This window comes from Euleptes europaea, chromosome 1, assembly GCF_029931775.1.
Source record: "Euleptes europaea isolate rEulEur1 chromosome 1, rEulEur1.hap1, whole genome shotgun sequence".
Classification (NCBI taxonomy): Eukaryota; Metazoa; Chordata; class Lepidosauria; order Squamata; family Sphaerodactylidae; genus Euleptes; species Euleptes europaea.
The window spans coordinates 121773479-121792339 of NC_079312.1; the positions used below are offsets into that span (position 1 = coordinate 121773479).

Here is an 18861-nt window from a genome sequence, read left to right on the forward strand (position 1 = left end):
GCTTTCAGAGGTTTCGAGGAGGTTTTACTGTTTTTTCGGAATACTATCAAAAGAAGAGGGGGGGCAACCTTAATTTTCAAATGCCAGGTCTCTGTGGTCAGGCTGCCGCAGTTTTGCCCTCTGCCTCTTAATTCAAAGTATGTGGGAGTTTCCATTTGTTAAGGATAATTCAATTGCAGAATATTTCCTCATATCTGTAAAGAACATCCTATCCATTCAGCAAACTCCAAAGCCTTTCTCCAACCTTAGAGGCTTTCTCCAACTTCACTGGCTCTGCTTAAGTTGGAGGAAAGCTTCAAACCTTACTGACCAGAATACAGGCCAAAAATCTTGATCAAAGGTGAGAAAGGGTAGGACCAAGTAGGTATGGTCAAAGGAGGAGAGGACAGTGTATTAGGTCACCTACCTGCAAGAGATGTTTTTTCTGCTTCTCCCACTGTTGCCAAGCTATTACAAGCCATTATTCAAGCTTGTTCAGACAGAAAGAGGAGAAAACTTTGATAAACGCTCATTCCAAAATAAATCAGTTTTGGACTTTAACTTATGGTTGTAATTCTCAAGTCCACAGGGTGAACTGCATGTGTAAAACAGGAATTCCTTGCCTTGGGGATTCCTTGCCTCCTGTATTTGACACGCTACTTCTGAAATGGAGGGAAGTTTAAAACCAGTTTGTGATGCAGGACAAAGAGCTGCAATTAGTGAGGGGGGAAAGTCAGGAGCCCCAGACGGCATTCATGCAAGCAATTCCAAGCATTCAAAGGGTTTGCGGACAGTGTATTTTTGCCTCTGGGTCTTCTGGAATTAACGTGTTGCTCTTAAAAATCCCAAAACAGGATTGGCTGAACACTAATGTTCAATAATGGGACTGGACAAGAAAGAACCACAAAGAAGCATTTGGCTATCTAGTGGACAGTGCTTATACGTTTGTCATAGAATTCATTCTCTCAAATAACAGTGTGTATACTGTTTTTCTGCCTTACTAAAGTGGTTACTATGTTGGCTAAAATGATAGAATACAGAAATTACAAGGCCAAGCTTTCCGTGACAACTCCACCATACACCAATGCTATCTTAATACTTGCCTTCTGTAACTTCCAGGTAGCCTCCCATATTCTTTGAAACAGTTATTGTGATTTCAAGCAGGGAACCCATTGTGCAGGTTAACCATTTCTGAGGCAAGTTTGAGAATTATTTTAAAAGTTTCCGCATTACATTCAGAGTAGATCCTCGATACCCTGTTCCAAAATGATTCCAGTGGTTAATATAATTAAATAACTGGTAAAGCTTGTTGCGTTTCTCAAAGCCCGGAGCTTTGGGAATTTTGCTGTGATAAGCAGAGAAGAAAGAGCTGCTGAAGCCACCAAACATCATAGCAATTGCAAGTTCAAATTCTGAATGGCCATAGAAACAAGCAGGGTCAAAGAGAATTGGCCCAGAGTCGTCTTCAGCTACATTTCCTGCCCACAGGTCCCCATGAACGAGGGCAGGAACAATCTCTAAGTCACAAAACATCTCTGGAATCTTTGGCTGTAAAAAGCATAACAAGTTTTTAAACATCAGAAAGTTGCCCAATGAGAAGAAGCAGAATATGCAAAAAATAAAGGGCCTCAAAACACATAAAGCAAATGCATACCAAGTCCTGAACGTTGTTCTGTTTTATCAATTTTAATCCCAATTGGTATGGTTAGTGTATTATGGATTGGGTATGATTTCCTTCTCCCAAGTTGGATCCAGCAGCCCCCTTCCACTCAGACGTCTTCTGGCATCACCAATGGAGGAGGTCTTTGTCCATCAGTGAAAGTCTCGGCAGAAGAGAGTTATTGGATACAACTTCATGGAAGGGAATCATCGGATCCAAATGGGTTAGATACCACCAACTGTTTTGCTCAAGCTCCCCCACCTCTCCTTATTACAGACTCTGACCCACCTACCCAATGAGGTAGTCTAAGGGGACTCCCAGCTCCTTTTTTCTCCAACAGAAAAGTTGGTTGGATCCAACCCTATGAGTTCTGCTATTTTGATTATCATGTTTGGGCCCATTGCTATGATTTCCTCTGATAAATCAATGGGAAGCAAGTCTTGACCAAAAAAAGAAAGTGAATGTTTCTTAATAGCCAAGATATTTCTCCCCCTTGCCATTGGCCTGTGCTGATGATCAGAACTAGGAGAGGTGAAGTTTGCAGCAAATTTTAATTCAAAATTGGACTGAGGCAGGCAAAGATCCATGAGTTTAGCTGGTCTAAAAGCAATTGTATATGTGGATCTGCATGGATTAAAGCAGTTACTCCATCTGGGAATGTAATGCAAAAATCACTGGTCTTGCTGTCTGCTGTACGACTCTGTGGCTTCTAATATGCTCCACTTGTATGTTTGTAAAACAATATACCATTAAGTATCCAAATAAATCTTTGCCATGCTGCCCTTGTCTGGGAACATGTATGACAATAGAACAACATGTTTTTGTTACCAACCCTGAGTTTTGAATGTGGTGACCTCGAAATGTAATTCAGTAATAGAATAATATGTAGGGCCTCTTTACAACAGATCTGGGGAGCTGACAACTAGGGCTGTCGATTCGGTTCGTCCCGAACCAAAAAACAGCCGAATTTCCCCCGATTCGGCAGTTTCCGTTTCAGATAGAGCCAAATTCAAAAAAAGGTGGGAAAACGAGGAGCCAAATTCAGCGAGTTCGGGCAAACGCCGAATAAATTCAGCAAATTCAGGGGCTCCAAATCAGCAGCATAACTGTTAGTTAGTAAGCAACTAGCAGCATTCTCCCGCAGCCAATGGTGGCCAAGCCGGGTCTACTTCTGGCCAATCAGTCGCGGTTGAGTGCGTGAGCCCAGCTGCTGCGAGGCCTGGGGAGAGAAAGAGTGTGTGTTTGTGTGAGAGATCCGCGTGGGGGGGGCATGTGCACATTCGCTCCTTTCCGCGGCTCTGGGGGGGGATTGTTTGGCGGTAGAGGTCCCAAACTTTCAGTGTAGCTTGAGGGGACCTTTCTTGCAAGAACCCCCAATTTTTGTGAAGATTGGGTCAGGGGGTCCCGAGTTATGGGGCCCGGAAGGGGTCCCCCCATCTGCCCATTGCAATAAAGCCATTACAAACACATTTGCAGCTTTCCACAGCTCTGAGGGGGCATTTTTGGAGGTAGAGGTCCCAAACCTTCAGTGTAGCTTGAGGGGACCCTTCTTTCAAGAACCCCCAAGTTTTGTAAAGATTGGGTCAGGAGGTCCCGAATTATGGGGCCCAGAACGGGTCCCCCACCCATCTGCCCATTGGAATGCAGCCTTTAAAAACACATTCACATTGGGCCATACCATTACCCCAGCCCGGGGGTCTGGTTGCCTCGGCAGTTGGGCCGTACCATTACCCCGGCCCGGAGGTCTGACTAAAAGGCAATTAATCCCGAGTTATGGGGTTCCCCCCCCATCCACCCATTGGAATGAATGGGAGCAGGCAATCCTTAATGTGCATCTAGAGAGTGGCAAATCCAAGGCAAAACCTCCCGTGCATAAATGGCCAGAGAGTATGTGTGTGTGAGTCTGCTAGAATCGTATTGGATTACTCCTGAGTCCTGTCTCCCAGTCCCTGCTCCTGATGGAAGAGAAGACATCCACAGTAAGACCCATTTGGGGGCTTTTCTCTATAATTCTCTATAATTTTTTCCTGTGTGTGTGAGTGTGTGAGGGGGGGAAGCTAAAAGGGGGTGGGTTTACCTGTTCTGCTGGGGGGTGGGCTTGATTGCCTCTGTGTGGGACTGTGCTTTCTACTGTTTTCACCGGTTGCCAACTTCGTGTGGAGTTAACTGTGAGTCAGTGAGTCTCTCTCTGGCTGGTTCCTATTGTTTCCAATGGGCTGTGCAGCCGCTCCTGTTGTTTCGAATGGGCTAGCCTGTCATTCGTTTTAGTACATCCCCTGTAATGTATTTCAGTGGAGTCAATGCAAGTCAACCGACATTCCCCTCTCCCATTATCTTCAATGGGCTGGGCAGCCTCTCCCATTGCTTCCAATGGGCTGACTTGTCATTCGTTTTAGTGCATCCCTTTTAATGGCTTTATTCCAATGAGCAGATGGGGGGACCCCTTCCGGGCCCCATAACTCGGGGCCCCCCTGACCCAATCTTCACAAAACTTGGGGGTTCTTGCAAGAAGGGTCCCCTCAAGCTACACTGAAAGTTTGGGACCTCTATCTCCAAAAATGCCTACCCCCCGAAGCTGTGGAAAGCAGCGAATGTGTTTTTAATGGCTTTATTCCAATGGGCAGATGGGGGGACCCCCTTCCGGGCCCCAAAACTCGGGGGGCCCTGACCCAATCTTCACAAAACTTGGGGGTTCTTGGAAGAAGGGCCCCCTCAAGCTACACTGAAAGTTTGGGACCTCTACCGCCAAACATGCCCCCCCGGAGCCACGGAAAGGCGCAAATGTGCTTTAAATGGCTTTATTCGGCCAAATATTTTCCCGAACTACGAAGCTCGTGCCAAATTCTATGAATCCGAATCGGGGGAGTTCGAACTTCGTCATTTCCCGAATCAAAAAGGGCCAAATTTTGCCAAATCCGAATTTTTCCCCCCAACAGCCCTACTGACAACACAGGGATATTATGAGCCATACAAATATGTAATAACCAGTACTGTCATGTGGAGTACTAGATGATGAAAGCAGCAGGAAAAGTAGGCAATGAGATGTTGTGTAGAAGAACAAAACGGAGACAGCAGCTCTATACATCACAGGCAAAAAGTCAGGCAAAGCATGAAACTGGGCTCAGCCTTGGCTTGTGTTCCCATGTTGTACTTTAGTAAGAAGAAGAGTTGGTTTTTGTACCCCACTTTTCTGTACCACAAGGAGTCTCAAAGCAGCTTTCAATTGCCTTCCCTTCCTCTCCACACAACAGGCACCTTGCAAGGTAGGTGGGCCTGAGAGTTCTGAGAGAACTGTGACTGGCCCAAGGTCACCTAGCGGGCTTCATGTGGAGGAGTGGGAAATAAAACCTGGCTCTCCAGATTAGAGTCTGCCACTCATGTGGGGGAGTGGGGAATCAAACCCAATTGTCCTGTTTAGAGTCTGCCGTTCTTAACCACTATATCACGCTGGTAAGTGGGCAATGTGGAAGGAAGACACAAAGCATGTAGTAAAACCTATCATGGGTGATGTGAAGAAGAAGTGAAATTGGAAACAGCCTGTAGGGAGCCTGGTACACTGAACTCTTCCTTCTCTTCCAATATGGCCTTCTGGCTTTTTCCTCCTACCTTTAGTCGAGACCACAGTTCTGTTGCCTCTCTGTCTCCATAATCTCTCTCAATCAAATCCATTTGGGCTTGGAGACGATGGCGTACAAAGAAAGTAGGCCAGTCGCTTTGCCATTCATTCACCTACAAAATAAACCATCAGGATTCACTGCAGGGGAAACAACTCTATAGAGCCGTGTTGGCGAACCTATGGCACGCGTGCCGCTGTTGACACGCGGAGCCCTCTCTGTGGGCACGAACAGGTCTGCCTTGGAGTGGCTCCGCCCCCTCCCGAGCCTCCCGTCCTGCACTTCTGGGGCTTCAAAAGGCCTCCCCGGTCGGCGTCTGGGCCCTTCCCTCTCTCTCAGCTGAGCAGCTCAGCTGTTTGTCGGCTCCTGCTTGTCTCTCTGGCTCTGCCCGCCCGTGGACGGGTGAGGCTGTGGCCGAGCGTCTTGCCGCGGTGCGGTTCCTGGCGGCGGCGTCTCTCGGGCTCCGCCCCCCCTGTGCTGTGTTGCCACGGCGTCTGGCTCCTCCCTTTCCCTGCCGCTCCCTTCCCTTCCCCCGGCCGCCTTGGGGACCCGCTGCGGCCGCCGTGTCCTTCACGGCTGGGTCGACCCGATTCTCCTTTCTTTCCCTCCTCCCCCCCACAACCTCCCATTCATTCTTTCTTTCTTTCTTTCTTTCTCCCTCCCTGTGCCATTCCCGGCGGATGCCCGTGCCCCTCCCCCGCCCGCCAAGACCTTGCCCAATCTCCCCCCCATCTCTTTGCTCGATTCTCGCCCCCCCCCATGCATGATTCACACACATGTTCAGCCCGCAGCCTGCGTTTCTCTGTATCTCTCTTTCCCACCTCCACCCTTTGCATCCCCTGCCTCCATTCATTCTAGGATTCGGGCTCTCGACCCCCTGCCCCTCCCCTCCCCCCACCGCTTTTCTCTGTCTCGCTGCTCCCCTCCCCTCCCTCTCTGCTCCTGCGGGCCCCTCTGCCATCCATTTTCCTCCTCGCCCCTTCCCCCCTTTCCACCCCCCTCCATATGCCTGCCTCCTTGCTCCCTCCCCCCACACCTGGGTCTCCCCAAGATGCGCTCTCATCCGCACATGCTCCTGGCCCGCCTGGCCTCCCCTGTTCCCTTCCTCCCCTCTTTTCCTTCTCCCCATCAGCTTCCAGATGCCCATGGGCACTTTCTAGCTGCCCCCCCCCCAGTTTCTCCCTCCGGCCCTCCTGCCTTCCCCCTTTCTCTATAGCAGCTTGGGCAGTTTCCTACTTGGTGTTGAGAGCCGATGCCTCTAGGGCAGCAGGAAGGGAGAGAGGGGAAATAGGCAAAGGCCTGGCCTAGGGGTACTAAGGCAATGCTTGGGTAGAGCCTCTGCTTGGCATGCAGAAGGTCCCAGGTTCAATCCCCGGCTTCTCCAGTTAAAGGGACTGGGCAAGGAGGCGATTTGAAAGACCTCTGCCTGAGACCCTGGAGAGCCGCTGCCGGTCTGAGTAGACAATACTGACAATGCCGAATAAGCAAGTATATTTTTCAAAATGAAATATTCCTGTATTTATTGAATTTCTGCATGTCAAAATTCATGCTGCTAGTTTAGAAACACTCAAGCGAGTCTCTGCAGAGATAGAGTACGGTCCTAAGGCTAAAGGGGACTTCTGCACAGGGGGGGGAGAGATAAGACACACAACAGCAAAAATCAAATTGATTATTCAAAAGCATGCCAAAATGCAAACTTTTACCTTTCAATAAAAAGTTGTTTGTATCATTGAAAGCTCTGTTATTGTGTTTGTCTTTTAAGACAAAGGATGTTAATATATGAGTTGTTTTTTTCTAAACTAAAACTTCAGTATTCAGGTTAAATTGCCGTGTTGGTACTTTGCGATATATAAGTGGGTTTTGGGTTGCAGTTTGGGCACTCGGTCTCTAAAAGGTTCGCCATCACTGCTATAGAGCCTTCAGAAAAGATGCATGCTCTGTCCATTTCAACTGATGGCTAAACATAGGATATCCTCAATCCATTTGTCTAATCCTTTTCAGGGATCCCTTTTCACTACAGGTATAACGTCCCCTGGCAATAAATGCCTAATTTGGGCACTGGCAAGAATGTTCCTAGGAATAAAGCTGTGGTTTTCATTGTTAGTTACAGAACACAGAAAGCTCTGCCTGGTGTAATAAAGATGAGTATACCCTCATGTACGTTGAATATTTCAGTTACTTAATAAAATGTAAGTTAAATTTAATTTCATGTATTTATCACAGGCCAATATTGATACTTGGGTGACTTGTCTCCATTCAGTTGTTGTGGTGACTGTAGCATCCACCTTCATACTGGACAAAAAGAGCCTTACAAAATGTGTCCAGGATAAAAAATTAATTGTGTTTGATCTCATACCTTCTTCAGTACAGAAGACAGGTGCAAGGGAGAAAAACAATCTGGGCTGATTAATGGAAGCAATTCAGAGAAGACTCATGTCTTCTGAAATCTTTGTTTGGAATAAATATTTTTAAGTTAGAGAAAGCAGAAAGCAGATGAAGCGTGAAAAATAAAACAACTGATTTAAGCATGCTAAACTGCAAACAGTATAAATCACATTCTGTTATCGGTTGGTCACCTCTATATCTGATATTACAAACGGCGTAAATGGGGGAGCCTACCTGAGCTATATAGCCACAGCAGGTGACTGTATGGAATCCAAACTTATCCACATAATGGGGTTCATTCAAGCCTGCTCCCTTTCCTGCCAAATGAAATAAAACTTCTCAAATGAAGAGAGCAAATGGCAAAGGCACAGAACAGATGTTCCCTCTCTTGATACTAGACGGTTTGTATGGGTTTTTTGCATCATCATCAGTAACAATGGATGTTTCTACACAGATGTTTTACTCCACCTTGGCATTCTTAACTGCAGCGCTATTTTCAGGGGCATCCATATTATGGCGTTGGGGCATCCTGGTTCACCCCCCTCACACACACACACACTTTGCTGTAATCTTTCCCTAACCTGGTTTGATGCAACTTATTTGGAAACATCTATTTATTTATTATTTTTGTTACTTATACCCTGCCTTCCTCCCCACTGGGAACCCAAAGCAGCTTGCAGCGTTTTCCTCTCTTCCATTTTATACTCACAACACCCCTGTGAGGCAGATTAGTCTGAAAGTGTGTGACTCGCCAATGTCACCCAGCAAAGCTTCCAGGGCAAAGCGGGGATCCAAACCTGGGTCACCCAGATCCTCTAACCATGATACCATGCTGGCCCTCAGATCACAGTCAAAGTGTCTTTGGACACCATATGGACGGTAACAATTGTGAAATGGCAGCCACAGAGGGCTGGGGCAAGGAAAGTGCACAGAAAACATCTGTGTGGAAACTTAGTTGCAGTCACAGCAGCAACGAGAGCTACATAGAGAATCATTTCCATATAGAAGCACTCGTCTCTTTCTCAGAACTAAATTGTAGGCAGCAACTGGTCCAGAATGCGGTGGCGCGGGTCCTTATAGGGACCCCCTGGAGAGCACATATATGACCAGTGCTCTGGCAGCTGCACTGGCTCCCAGTTGAGCGCCGGATCAGGCTCAAGGTTCTGGTGTTGACCTTCAAAGCCCTAAAAGGTCTAGGGCCGTTGTATCTGCGGGATTGCCTCTCCCAATATACCCCAACAAGTGCTACACTCTGTTGGTTGCAGCTTACTGATGGTCTCTGGCCCAAAAAGTGTCTGGCTGTCCTCAACCAGAGCCAAGGTCTTTTAGGCTCTGTCCCCAACCTGGTGGAAATCTCTATTAAATGAGACTTGGCTCAGTTACGCACGGCCTGTAAGAGTGAGATGTTCCACCGGGCCTACAGTTGAGAACAACGACGGTTCCGTTTTAGCTGGCTCTTCCTGTCCCCCCTTCTTTTTCCTTTCCCCTTCCTTCTCTTTTTGCTTCCTACCTGATCGTTCTCCCTATTATTGATATCAGTCTTGTGAGGGTGGTGTATTTTTTATTTGGTAGGATTTTAAGTGTTAATCTATATATTTATATAGAGTGTTCATTTTAATTGCATATTTTAACTGTTGTTAACCGCCCTGAGCCGGATTCTGGTCCGGAAAGGTCAAACAAACAAATAAATAAATAATACTTGTAGGTTGCACTAAGTCCTGTTAATTTAAATTAGATTTAACAGCAGGTAACTTCCTCTGCATTGAAGCAATTATCTCATGGAGGACAGATTACTACATCTTTATGACCACTATCCTCTACCAATGCTTTACCAACGGTGTTTTCTTCTTTCTTTAATTTCTCTTTAAGTTTTTGGTTGTGAAGGTGAAGATCTGCTACTTGCTCTCCAAGTTTTGCTGAGAATCTGGAAGAACAAAGAAAGAAGGCCAAACACCACGATTAAGGCATTTCAAAACTAGTCAAACTGTGCAATCCTGAAGGGGAGGGGGCGAATGCCCATAGGAGCCGGCATGACCTCTACGCCAGCCATGCAAACCTCTACACTTGCGCCATGCAAACTGGAACGGATGCCAGCGTAGGAAAACTTATGTAGGGTGACTCTTGGACACTGGCTTGGCCTCCCACCGGAATTTCCCCAATGTTTCTCCCTGTGTCACTGTCTTGGGAGGTGTTCCTGGGGGAGGAGTTGCCTTTTGGCAGCTTCCTAACCCCTTTTGTCCTGGGAACACCCTCTCATGCTACGGCATTGTGACACCAGCTATTTTGCTGGCGTAGCCTTCCTATTGTGAATGGGGCTTTTCCCTATTTTTTTTTTAATTTTCCAATTGATTTTTCTCCCTTTTTTCCAGCTGGGAAATCTCACAGAAACGGCGCAGCAGCACCGTCTAGGGCCGCTGGTGTACTGCTCCCCCACCACTCAGGATTGCTCTGCCCATGTCAGCTAAGGTTTATGCAAAATGGAAAGGTTAAAATGGGAAGGATATGGAGCAGCTGAATTCGGAAATAAAATATTGAGGAATGTAAGTCACCAGGCCAGGTGTTCCTGTTAACAATAATTAATTGATACAAAACAAGTAAAGCAATGCTGTATTTGAGAAAAACTGTTCAAATGTAACAGTAAATAATCCGCAAAGTCTCCAAAATGGCATCATCTTAGTAATTTCCATTATTTACCAGTAAAAATCAAAATAAGCTTTGTGACACAAACATATTTAACATTTCTTGCTTGGCTCCCTGAAATTTTAAATAAATAATTAACAATATTCCCCAAATTCTGACATTAGCTTTTACACCTTTGAATTTCACAGAACTCCTTGTCCATAGAAATGGCGCAAATTCACATAATTGCAATACAGACATATTTTCTTCCTAGTTTTCTTCTAACTGGTTCCATGACTGGCTACAGTACCAGCCTAGGGGCAGAGAAAAACTGTGTAGTCACACTGTGTATTGACATAGCCTAATACGTTGTATACACCCTTCCTGAGATGAATGACAAAATTGCCTAAGGTTAAAGGGGAAAACTGCAAGTCAATTCAGATAAGAAAGAATTGATTTTATGACTGTGAGATACCTATTTTATTTTACAAAATTTATATTCTGCCTTTCTGCCCTCACAAGGGCTACCAAGACAGCTACTAAATTAAAACATACATAGTAAAATCACATTTTAAAACCATTAAAACCAACAACACATAATTAAAAACAGAGGTAAAACAACATTAAAACCATTAAATCCATTAAAATGTCTATTGAGAATTTCCCCTCTCTTTTATACCTGGCAGCCTGAAGGACTCAGAGATCTCCTGGGCAGATGACCTTAGCTCAGTCATTATCTGAAAGGTCTATTTCTCTACAAAGACAACATCATTTGTATATAAAAGGATGGTACCATGCAACTGAGTTGGCACTTTCTGTCTACTATTCCAACGTTGTTGACTTGGGCTTCAGCCTCCTCTTGTGTTAAATCACACACAGGGCCAGAGTTTGGGTGTAATTACAAAGAAGGATGCTAGTACTCATCCACACAAGGCTTGCGTTTAAACAATGAAACCTGTACTGTTCATGCATGCCATTCTGGAGGTCAAATGCCTCCACTTCTTGTTAGGTGGGCTCTAGTACCCTCTCATTGCCACCCCCCCACACACACGAAGTACAGCATTATGCAAACCTAGGCTAATCCTCTAGAGCCAGTGTGGTGTAGTGGTTAAGAATGTTTAGGGCTGCCAACCTCTAGGAGCTAGCTGGAGATCTCCTGCTATTACAACTAATCTCCAGCCGACAGAGATAAGTTCCCCTGGAGAAAATGGCCGCTTTGGCCTTTGGATTCTATGGGATTGAAGTCCCTCCCTCCCCAAACCCCGCCCTCCTCAGGCCCCGCCCCAAAAACCTCCCGCTGGTGGTGAAGAGGGACCTGGCAACCCTAAGAGTGTTGGACTACTATATGGGAGACCCAGGTTCCAATCCGCATTTGTGCCATGGAAGCTTGTTGGGTGACTTTGGGCCTGTTACACTCTCTCAGCCTAACCTACCTCACAGGGTTGTTGTGAGGGTGAAATGGAGGAAAGAAGAACAATGTGAGCCACTTTGGGGTCCCCATTGGGAAGAAAGGCAGGGTTTAAATGAATTAAATAAATAATAATCTCTAGCTCTTTCAGTAATCCCTACAGCAGCCTTGGGAAGCTGAGGAGATGCCACAGGCTCAGCACAATTGAAACAATCCATGAAAATTGGAGAAATTGCAGCCTGAGCTCCTTTGTGTGCTGAGTGAATAGGAAGGTGCACATTTGTTATTGTTCTGTTCCACCTTGCCACTTTCCCCATGCCTCAGCCACTCCCTGCTGTGACCACCATTTTCTCCCTTGACCTCAAGCAGAAATGTGAAGGACTGTTGGGGAGCGGGGCATTTGAGGAAAATTCCCCTCCCCAAAGATTTAAAAAAATCCCATTGAAAAAATAGGAGATTTGGGGAAGCCATAGGGGGGAAAACTCATTTTTTTAATGAATGAAATGCTTTTAAAGACATGTTTTACTGATTAAAAATGTATAGCATGAAAAAATATGTAATAATCTACAGCATTAAATAACAATAATTCCTATGTATACTTTAGATATATACAACATATTTTCAATGTTGTGTTAATTTTTCAAAGTATGAAAATTTTGGCAAGAATCAATATACTACGTGTCTGATAATTTATTGAAGAATCCAGTGTTTCCAATACCTTGATATGCAAACATGGCATATGGTCTCAGTAGATAAGATTACTGCCATGTTTGCATATCAAGACTTTTTCTGTCCAAACACTTTTATTTCCTACAAAATTTGTTTTCCAATTTTAACTTTAGTTTTTCCTCCATCTCATGCGCTAAGGTGGCATAGACTGCGGCAATTTGTAGCAATTTCTCAAGCACTGGGTACATCTGAAGTTTTGCTTGTAGAAGATTAACAGAGCAATCCTGAAAGGGGGTAGTTAAGGAGCACTTGGGGATGGTGTAGCTCCTCCACCTCTTGAGCAGCTTGCAGCAGCGCAAACGGAATTTAAAATTAGTTCCCCCCCAAGCCCCATGAAACTCCTCCCTTGGGATTCACAGGGCTATGCCACGAGCTTTGCAAGTGGAAGTTCACGCCTGCAAATGGGGGCATATTCCCAGGGCAAAAGGAGGAACGCCCAGGAACACCCCCTTCTGGCACTGGCGCAAGGCGTTGCACTGGGGAAATGCAGCCGGGGAGTTCACGCGGGCACCCGAGATTTGTGCTGACGCTCTGCTCCCTGTGCTGGTGTTAGTGCCAATTTAGTTGGCGCAATTGGCACCAATGCCAGCGCAGGGGTCACACTGGATCCAAAGGCCATCCCCCCCTTAAGGATTGCTCTGTAAGGCATTTATAACATCAATATGTCAAATAGTACAATTTTAAATGTTCACTAAATTATGAATGATGTATTTTATGTTTTTAAAGCAGCAAAAGGAGTTTAGGTTTGATAGGAAAGAAAGTACTGCACGTATTTCAACTTTCCCTCAAATTTTGATTTCCCCCCCTAGGAAAAAATGGGGAAACAGCCCAGATTTTCCAATAGTTTTAACATTTTTGGAAATTTTACAGTTCAACACTGGAGGGCTTTTTCTGGCTTTTGAAGAAAAACGGAATTGCTAGATTGTTGCTGCACAATAACATTATAACTATTACCAAAATGTATTAGCTCCTAATTCACACCTTTTGTGAAAATAGTCTCTAGCTTCTTATGTTGCAGAATGAAAAGGTATAGAGATTTACTGTTTTGATGAAAGCCGGGAATTTGGAGGAGCAAGTAAATCTTGGCAGCAGGTCACTTTAAAGTTATTACACCATAGCGTCTACCAATTGCCAGTGTTTTTGAAAAAGCCCCTAAAAGCTCACTGGTTTTAGGAGGGGAAATAGCAGTCTTGAAGGTTTGAGGCACAAAAGGGCAGGGAAAGCTGCTGTGTAAGGACACTCTAGGGTTGCCAGCCCATCACCAGCAACCCCTAGGAATTTTCTATGGGTGGAGCCATGGGATAATGGCATCCCTGACACAGTGACATTAATTCTGCATGGAAAACTGGAAGTGGCATCACAGTATGCTAGGAATTCCACAGATCCCTGTGGTAAAGACCATACAAATGAGTAGAATCCCTAGGGTGTCATGGTAGGTTGTGATGTCACTTCCGGGTTTTCACCCAGAAATGATGTCAAGGTGTCAGTGACATCACCTCCCCTTTTCCCTCCTGCCATCAAATTGACCTGGGAAGGTGAGTGTGGTGGCAGGTTATTGGTAGGCAAATGGCAACCCTAGGACATTCCATTGTTGCTCTGTATTCACAACAACACAACAAGAACTACATGGAGAGTCACTGCTACATGGAAGCAGCCACTGTGTAGTAGCTAGAGGGTCGGACTATGATCTGGGAGTCCAGGTTCAAATCCTCACTCCGCCACTGAAGCTTGCTGGGTAATCTTGGTGCAATCACACTCTCAGCCTAACATTCCTTGCTGGGTTGTGAGGATAAAATGGAGGCGGGTATGATGTACCTCTTTAGGTCCCCACTAGGAAGAAAGATGGAGTAGTAATTGTAGTAATTTTTTTTTTTTACTTTATTGTAGTCTGCCTTTTTCATTGAGACTCAAGACAGATTACATGGTATAAAACAATGTAGTCAAATAGGATGAGAGGTCTAATAAGCAATGCAATGGGGCTAAGATTACAAAAATTAGAAACTGTTCAAAAAAGCGCCAGACATGGTATGTTGAGTGTGCAGTGATCTATTGAGTTGGAAACAGGTGGTGCATTACTTGCCCCTAAACCTCAGCAGAGCCACATCAAACAAACATCCATAGATTTCAGATAGTATGTGAAGGTAGAATGCTGCTAGGACAGGGTTGTCGAACTCAATTGTTACAAGGGCTGGATATGACATAAATGTCACTTGGTTGAGCTGGGCCATGCCTCGCCAGCCCAGATCGAGAGTGGGGGTGTGTGTGGCTGCCTTGGCTGGCTCGCAGGCTGGATAAGAGCTCTCAAGGGGCTGGATCCAGCCAACGGCCTTATGTGTGACACCCCTGAACTAGGAGGCCAATCCAGACCAAACTTTCCATGAAGACAGATTAAATAGTATGGACAGTCTCACGTCTCTGACAGATACCTCTAATTGTCCACATACAGACTGTACGTTGCTAAAGGTCATAAAGACAGAGGTTCCTTGATGCCATACCCTCACTGAAGTAATTCCATAACCTGACATGAATGTGAGTTTAATTCCTTTTGCATTTATTTCAATTCGAGGGAGATGTTATTTAAAGGGAGTAAAGCAGGTCCTTTTCAAAACTGCCACTGAGACAACAGAACATTCAAGAGGATCATGCCTCCCCTTAACAAGGATAGTAGTAGTGACATTCCAACATACTTGCTGAGGCTCTTCATTTTCAGGTACTCCATAGCAAATGCTGCCCCACCTCCAGAAAGATCGATCACTTTAATTGGCTTTGGAACCCGCAGAGCGTTGGTTTGTTGAATGGCCTCTAAGCTTGCCATTTCACCTTCAAACATGGTCCTAGCCTGGTCCGAAAGAAGAATGTTACTGAGAGCAATCATTTGGTTAAAATTATGACCTTGCCGAGAAGCTGATTACAAGAGAGGGGTTTTTGTTGCTTTTGTAGAACTTTAGCCATTTTTCCAAGTTTAGAGAGGAAAAATTAGTCATGTTTCAGAAAGACAATTTGCTTAGATCTGTAGCCTGTCCTCTCTCCAGAGCTCAAATGTACATGCACCCAAACACTGGCCTTACATCTGAGTCAGCAGGCTACTGACCTGTTTGTTGGTTGTCATGTACATAAAGGTACTGGCATTTGAACTAATCTGGGTGCACTGGCAATCCAATTAATGTTCTCACAAGGAAATTCTTTGTACTGGATCAGCACCCTTATTCAGACATGCCATGGGGGAAATAAATCACAATATTTTATTGCTTTAAAATCAAAGGAATCTACATAGGCTGGTTTTATATTCACATCAATTCATACCATAAAATGTTTGTAAAGACCAACAGGCTAGAAGGGACCAAAGAGACAGCCTCAAACATAATGGGGGGGGGGGACAATACCTAATTCAGAGTCATACCCTTCTAAGCCCATGGTCTTCGATGGATTTAGAAGGCTGTCACTCAGTTTAGGGTGGCACTGCCAATCCAGTTACTGCCAGAACAGGAAGTGACCTAATTGGGGACTTATTCCCAATTTTAGAATCAATGTGTGTATCTCTCTATCTCTATATTTTTAAGATGCACCCATAGAAATCATGCTGCCCTTTCTACGGTCAGGAGACATCAGAAGCTGCTCTGTAAGAACAACAAAACAAAAAAACCCGCAGTTCCTGCTCATGCAGCATAAGCGTATTTCAACGCTACTCTCCCTCCGCCATCGTCAAGCCCAATCAATATATGAGAAATGGGCCGGGGGGGGGGCACTTTCACACAGCCCAAATAATGCACTTTCAATCCACTTTCAACGCACCTTGAAGGTGGATTTGACTGTGTGCACTGGCACAACCCCCTTGCAAACGATCGTTAAGGTGCAGCGAAAGAGGCCGGAAAGTGCATTATTTGGGCTGTGCGAAAGCGTATTTCAAAGACCCTCCGCTTCCAAGTCATTCCCACCCCCCTCCCCCTGCGCAGCTAAGGGGCTAGACACGATCTCGCCGTTAACCTGCGGCTTGCCGTTGGTTTTAACAAACACTCGCCCGTGGTCGGTCTCATAGCACTGCCCTTGGCTTATGCACCCTCCTCCTGAGCTCCCAAATGCCTTCAGAAGAGACGTTTCCAATCCCGTTTTCAGCAGTTTCTCCATGGCTGCCGTACGCAGAGCGCTGCAGACGGTCCCTCCTTTCAGCTCCCAGGATTATCTGTGCGCGTGAAAGAGCAGGCTGACCCACAGGCAGTGGACGGGGAGCGCTTGGCAGCTGAGAGAGAGAGACCCTGCGGGGTTTTTTAATTACCGACAGCAAATGAAACTAATGTCATCTGCTAGAATGTAGTGGGTTACTAGGTCTGGCCCGAGGGTTTTCCGTAGTGGCTCAAAGAGTACCTGGTATTTGTAGTTTGCAAGGGTCGACTTTGCACCGCGTCCCCCGTTAGCCTGTTTACACGGGCAATAAATGATGGCATTTTAGGAGCATGCCACTAGGGGGCGCTCTTCAACCAAGCTCAAGCGATCCAATCGTTTTAAGGTATTACCAAAAAAAGAAAAGAAAATCCAGTCCGGAGGACAGTGATTTGCTACAAAGCTCATTAATATTTATTTGATTGATGGTTTTGAAAATGAACACGCCTCTGCATTCAGTTCTTAAGTGAAAATATTGCAAAATCATAAAAACAGTGAATTGTCAATATTAATTAAAGGAAAAGAGGAAGACCCAACAAGAGATGGGTTGGCTCAATAAAGGAAGCCACAGCCTTCAGTTTGCAAGATCTGAACAAGGCTGTCAAAGATAGGACATTTTGGAGGAATTTCATTCATAGGGTCGCCATGAGTCGGAAGCGACTTGACGGCACTTAACACACACACATCGATATTAAAAATAGCTCACTAAAAAGCTTGTGGCATTAAAAAACAGCATAAAGCAACCACTGAGCAGCCTTATTATTGTTGTTGTTGTTGTTAGCTATTTGCCACATAAAACAGAGACAGATCTTGCAAAGAGTGAATTTACAAACCAAGGCTAATCTCAATATAAAATACCGGGTTATACATTTTCCTAATTAGATCGTTTCTTAAGTACAACCTGAGAAGTAATTGGGGAATTATCACCCAACAAAAACCTTTTTGCCCAAGCACCCTCTCCTCCAGCACCCATTTTCCTGATGAGGGGCTCAGTAATTTTTGGAACAGGCTGCCTTGTAAAAGGGGCAGCTGAAAAAGACACATTCAATAGTCTCCAGTACCCCTGAGTAACAGGGGCTGAACCTCTCTGCCCTAGGGACCTTCTTGAATTTCCCTTCTAGGATGGCACAAGGTAAGGGTGCATATCTCGACAGGGTATAAGCCCTCCTATGAATATTCATTTTCAGGGAGTACAAGTAGGCAGCTGGTGTTAAAATATACCTAGAATCATATAAAAAGGTAAAGGTCCCCTGTGCAAGCACCGGGTCATTCCTGGCCCATGAGGTGACGTCACATCTCAGCGTTTACTAGGCAGACTTTTTCTTATGGGGTGGTTTGCCAGTGCCTTCCCCAGTCATCTTCCCTTTACCCCCAGCAAGCTGGGTACTCATTTTACCAACCTTGGAAGGATGGAAGGCTGAGTCAACCTTGAGCCGGCTACCTGAAACCAACTTCCGTTGGGATCGAACTCAGGTAGTGAGCAGAGCTTGGCCTGCAGGACTGCAGCTTACCACTATGCACCACGGGGCTCTTTTCACCTAGAGTCATAGGGAGCTATAAATGTAGGGTAACTCGCCAGTTCAGTTTGGCGTTCAACATCTTTCACCCTTCGGCTTATAATGAAACTAGCTTGGTCCTTAACCAACTGAAGGAGTGCTAGGGGAGCAGCCTAATATTACACAACAAAGGCAGAACCTAGAATAGCACCATTCTTAAGCCATTTTCACATGGGAAGCAAAAAAAAAAAGGAATAAAATGTTGAATAAAATGTATCTTGTTTAGTATGAATACATATGTGTATGACTGTCTTCTGCTGACTGTGCCATGGCATTTAACATTCCACAAGTAATGTATTGCCAATTCACAAGCATTCTTAGCATCACTTATGAAAATGTCCAGTAGCATTCTAGCAGCCGTACCTTATGAACAGCCCATAATGTGACACCACAGAACATCCCATTTTGCATTATTAAGCATTTCCTTAGCCCTGAGCTGTAATGATTGCCGGGTAGGTGAGAGCACAATTTCACCATTTACTAGATGCCTGATGAGTCCTGAGCATTCATACTTAACTAGATACAGTAAACAATTATTTCCTCAGCACAACGTCAGATCAGTTTCTGCAATGTGCGAACATTTCCTTTCTATGCTTCTGTATGAAGAGCACTGATCTTTCCACAAGCAGCAAACTAGAATATAAACATTCTTCTGATGTGACTGGTGAGTAGGGTTGCCAACCTTCAGGTACTATTTGGTAGATCTCCTGCTATTACAACTGATCTCCAGCTGACAGAGATCAGTTCCCCTGG

The 18861-nt window shown here is 45.3% G+C and overlaps 2 protein-coding genes across 2 annotated transcripts in view; both read right to left on the bottom strand.

The window, feature by feature from the left end:
* The window catches only part of TBCD (tubulin folding cofactor D), a 186685-nt gene extending 186224 nt beyond the window's left edge, over positions 1 to 461 (bottom strand). Inside the window, exon 1 of the mRNA XM_056848257.1 lies at positions 407 to 461. Coding sequence (XP_056704235.1) covers positions 407 to 461 — 55 coding nt within the window. The remainder of the gene's footprint in view (positions 1 to 406) is intronic.
* A 578-nt stretch (positions 462 to 1039) lies between these two features.
* Positions 1040 to 16541, bottom strand: FN3K (fructosamine 3 kinase). The gene is made up of 6 exons (XM_056857438.1): positions 16379 to 16541; positions 15082 to 15233; positions 9471 to 9562; positions 7873 to 7955; positions 5246 to 5368; positions 1040 to 1527 (listed from the first exon to the last, which is right to left on the bottom strand). The coding sequence occupies exons 1-6, from the start codon at positions 16517 to 16519 to the stop codon at positions 1189 to 1191; spliced, it is 930 nt and encodes a 309-aa protein (XP_056713416.1). The 5' UTR covers positions 16520 to 16541; the 3' UTR covers positions 1040 to 1188.
* Between the last annotated feature and the right edge of the window lie 2320 nt (positions 16542 to 18861).

Excerpts from the sequence above, each read along its gene's own strand:
- FN3K (XM_056857438.1), bottom strand. The coding sequence starts at position 16,519 with ATGGAGAAACTGCTGAAAACGGGATTGGAAACGTCTCTTCTGAAGGCA. Across the intron at positions 15,234-16,378 it reads AAACCAACGGCAAGCCGCAG|GCTAGGACCATGTTTGAAGG; the intron begins GTTAACGGCGAG and ends CTTTCGGACCAG. Across the intron at positions 9,563-15,081 it reads AAAATGAAGAGCCTCAGCAA|ATTCTCAGCAAAACTTGGAG; the intron begins GTATGTTGGAAT and ends TTGTTCTTCCAG.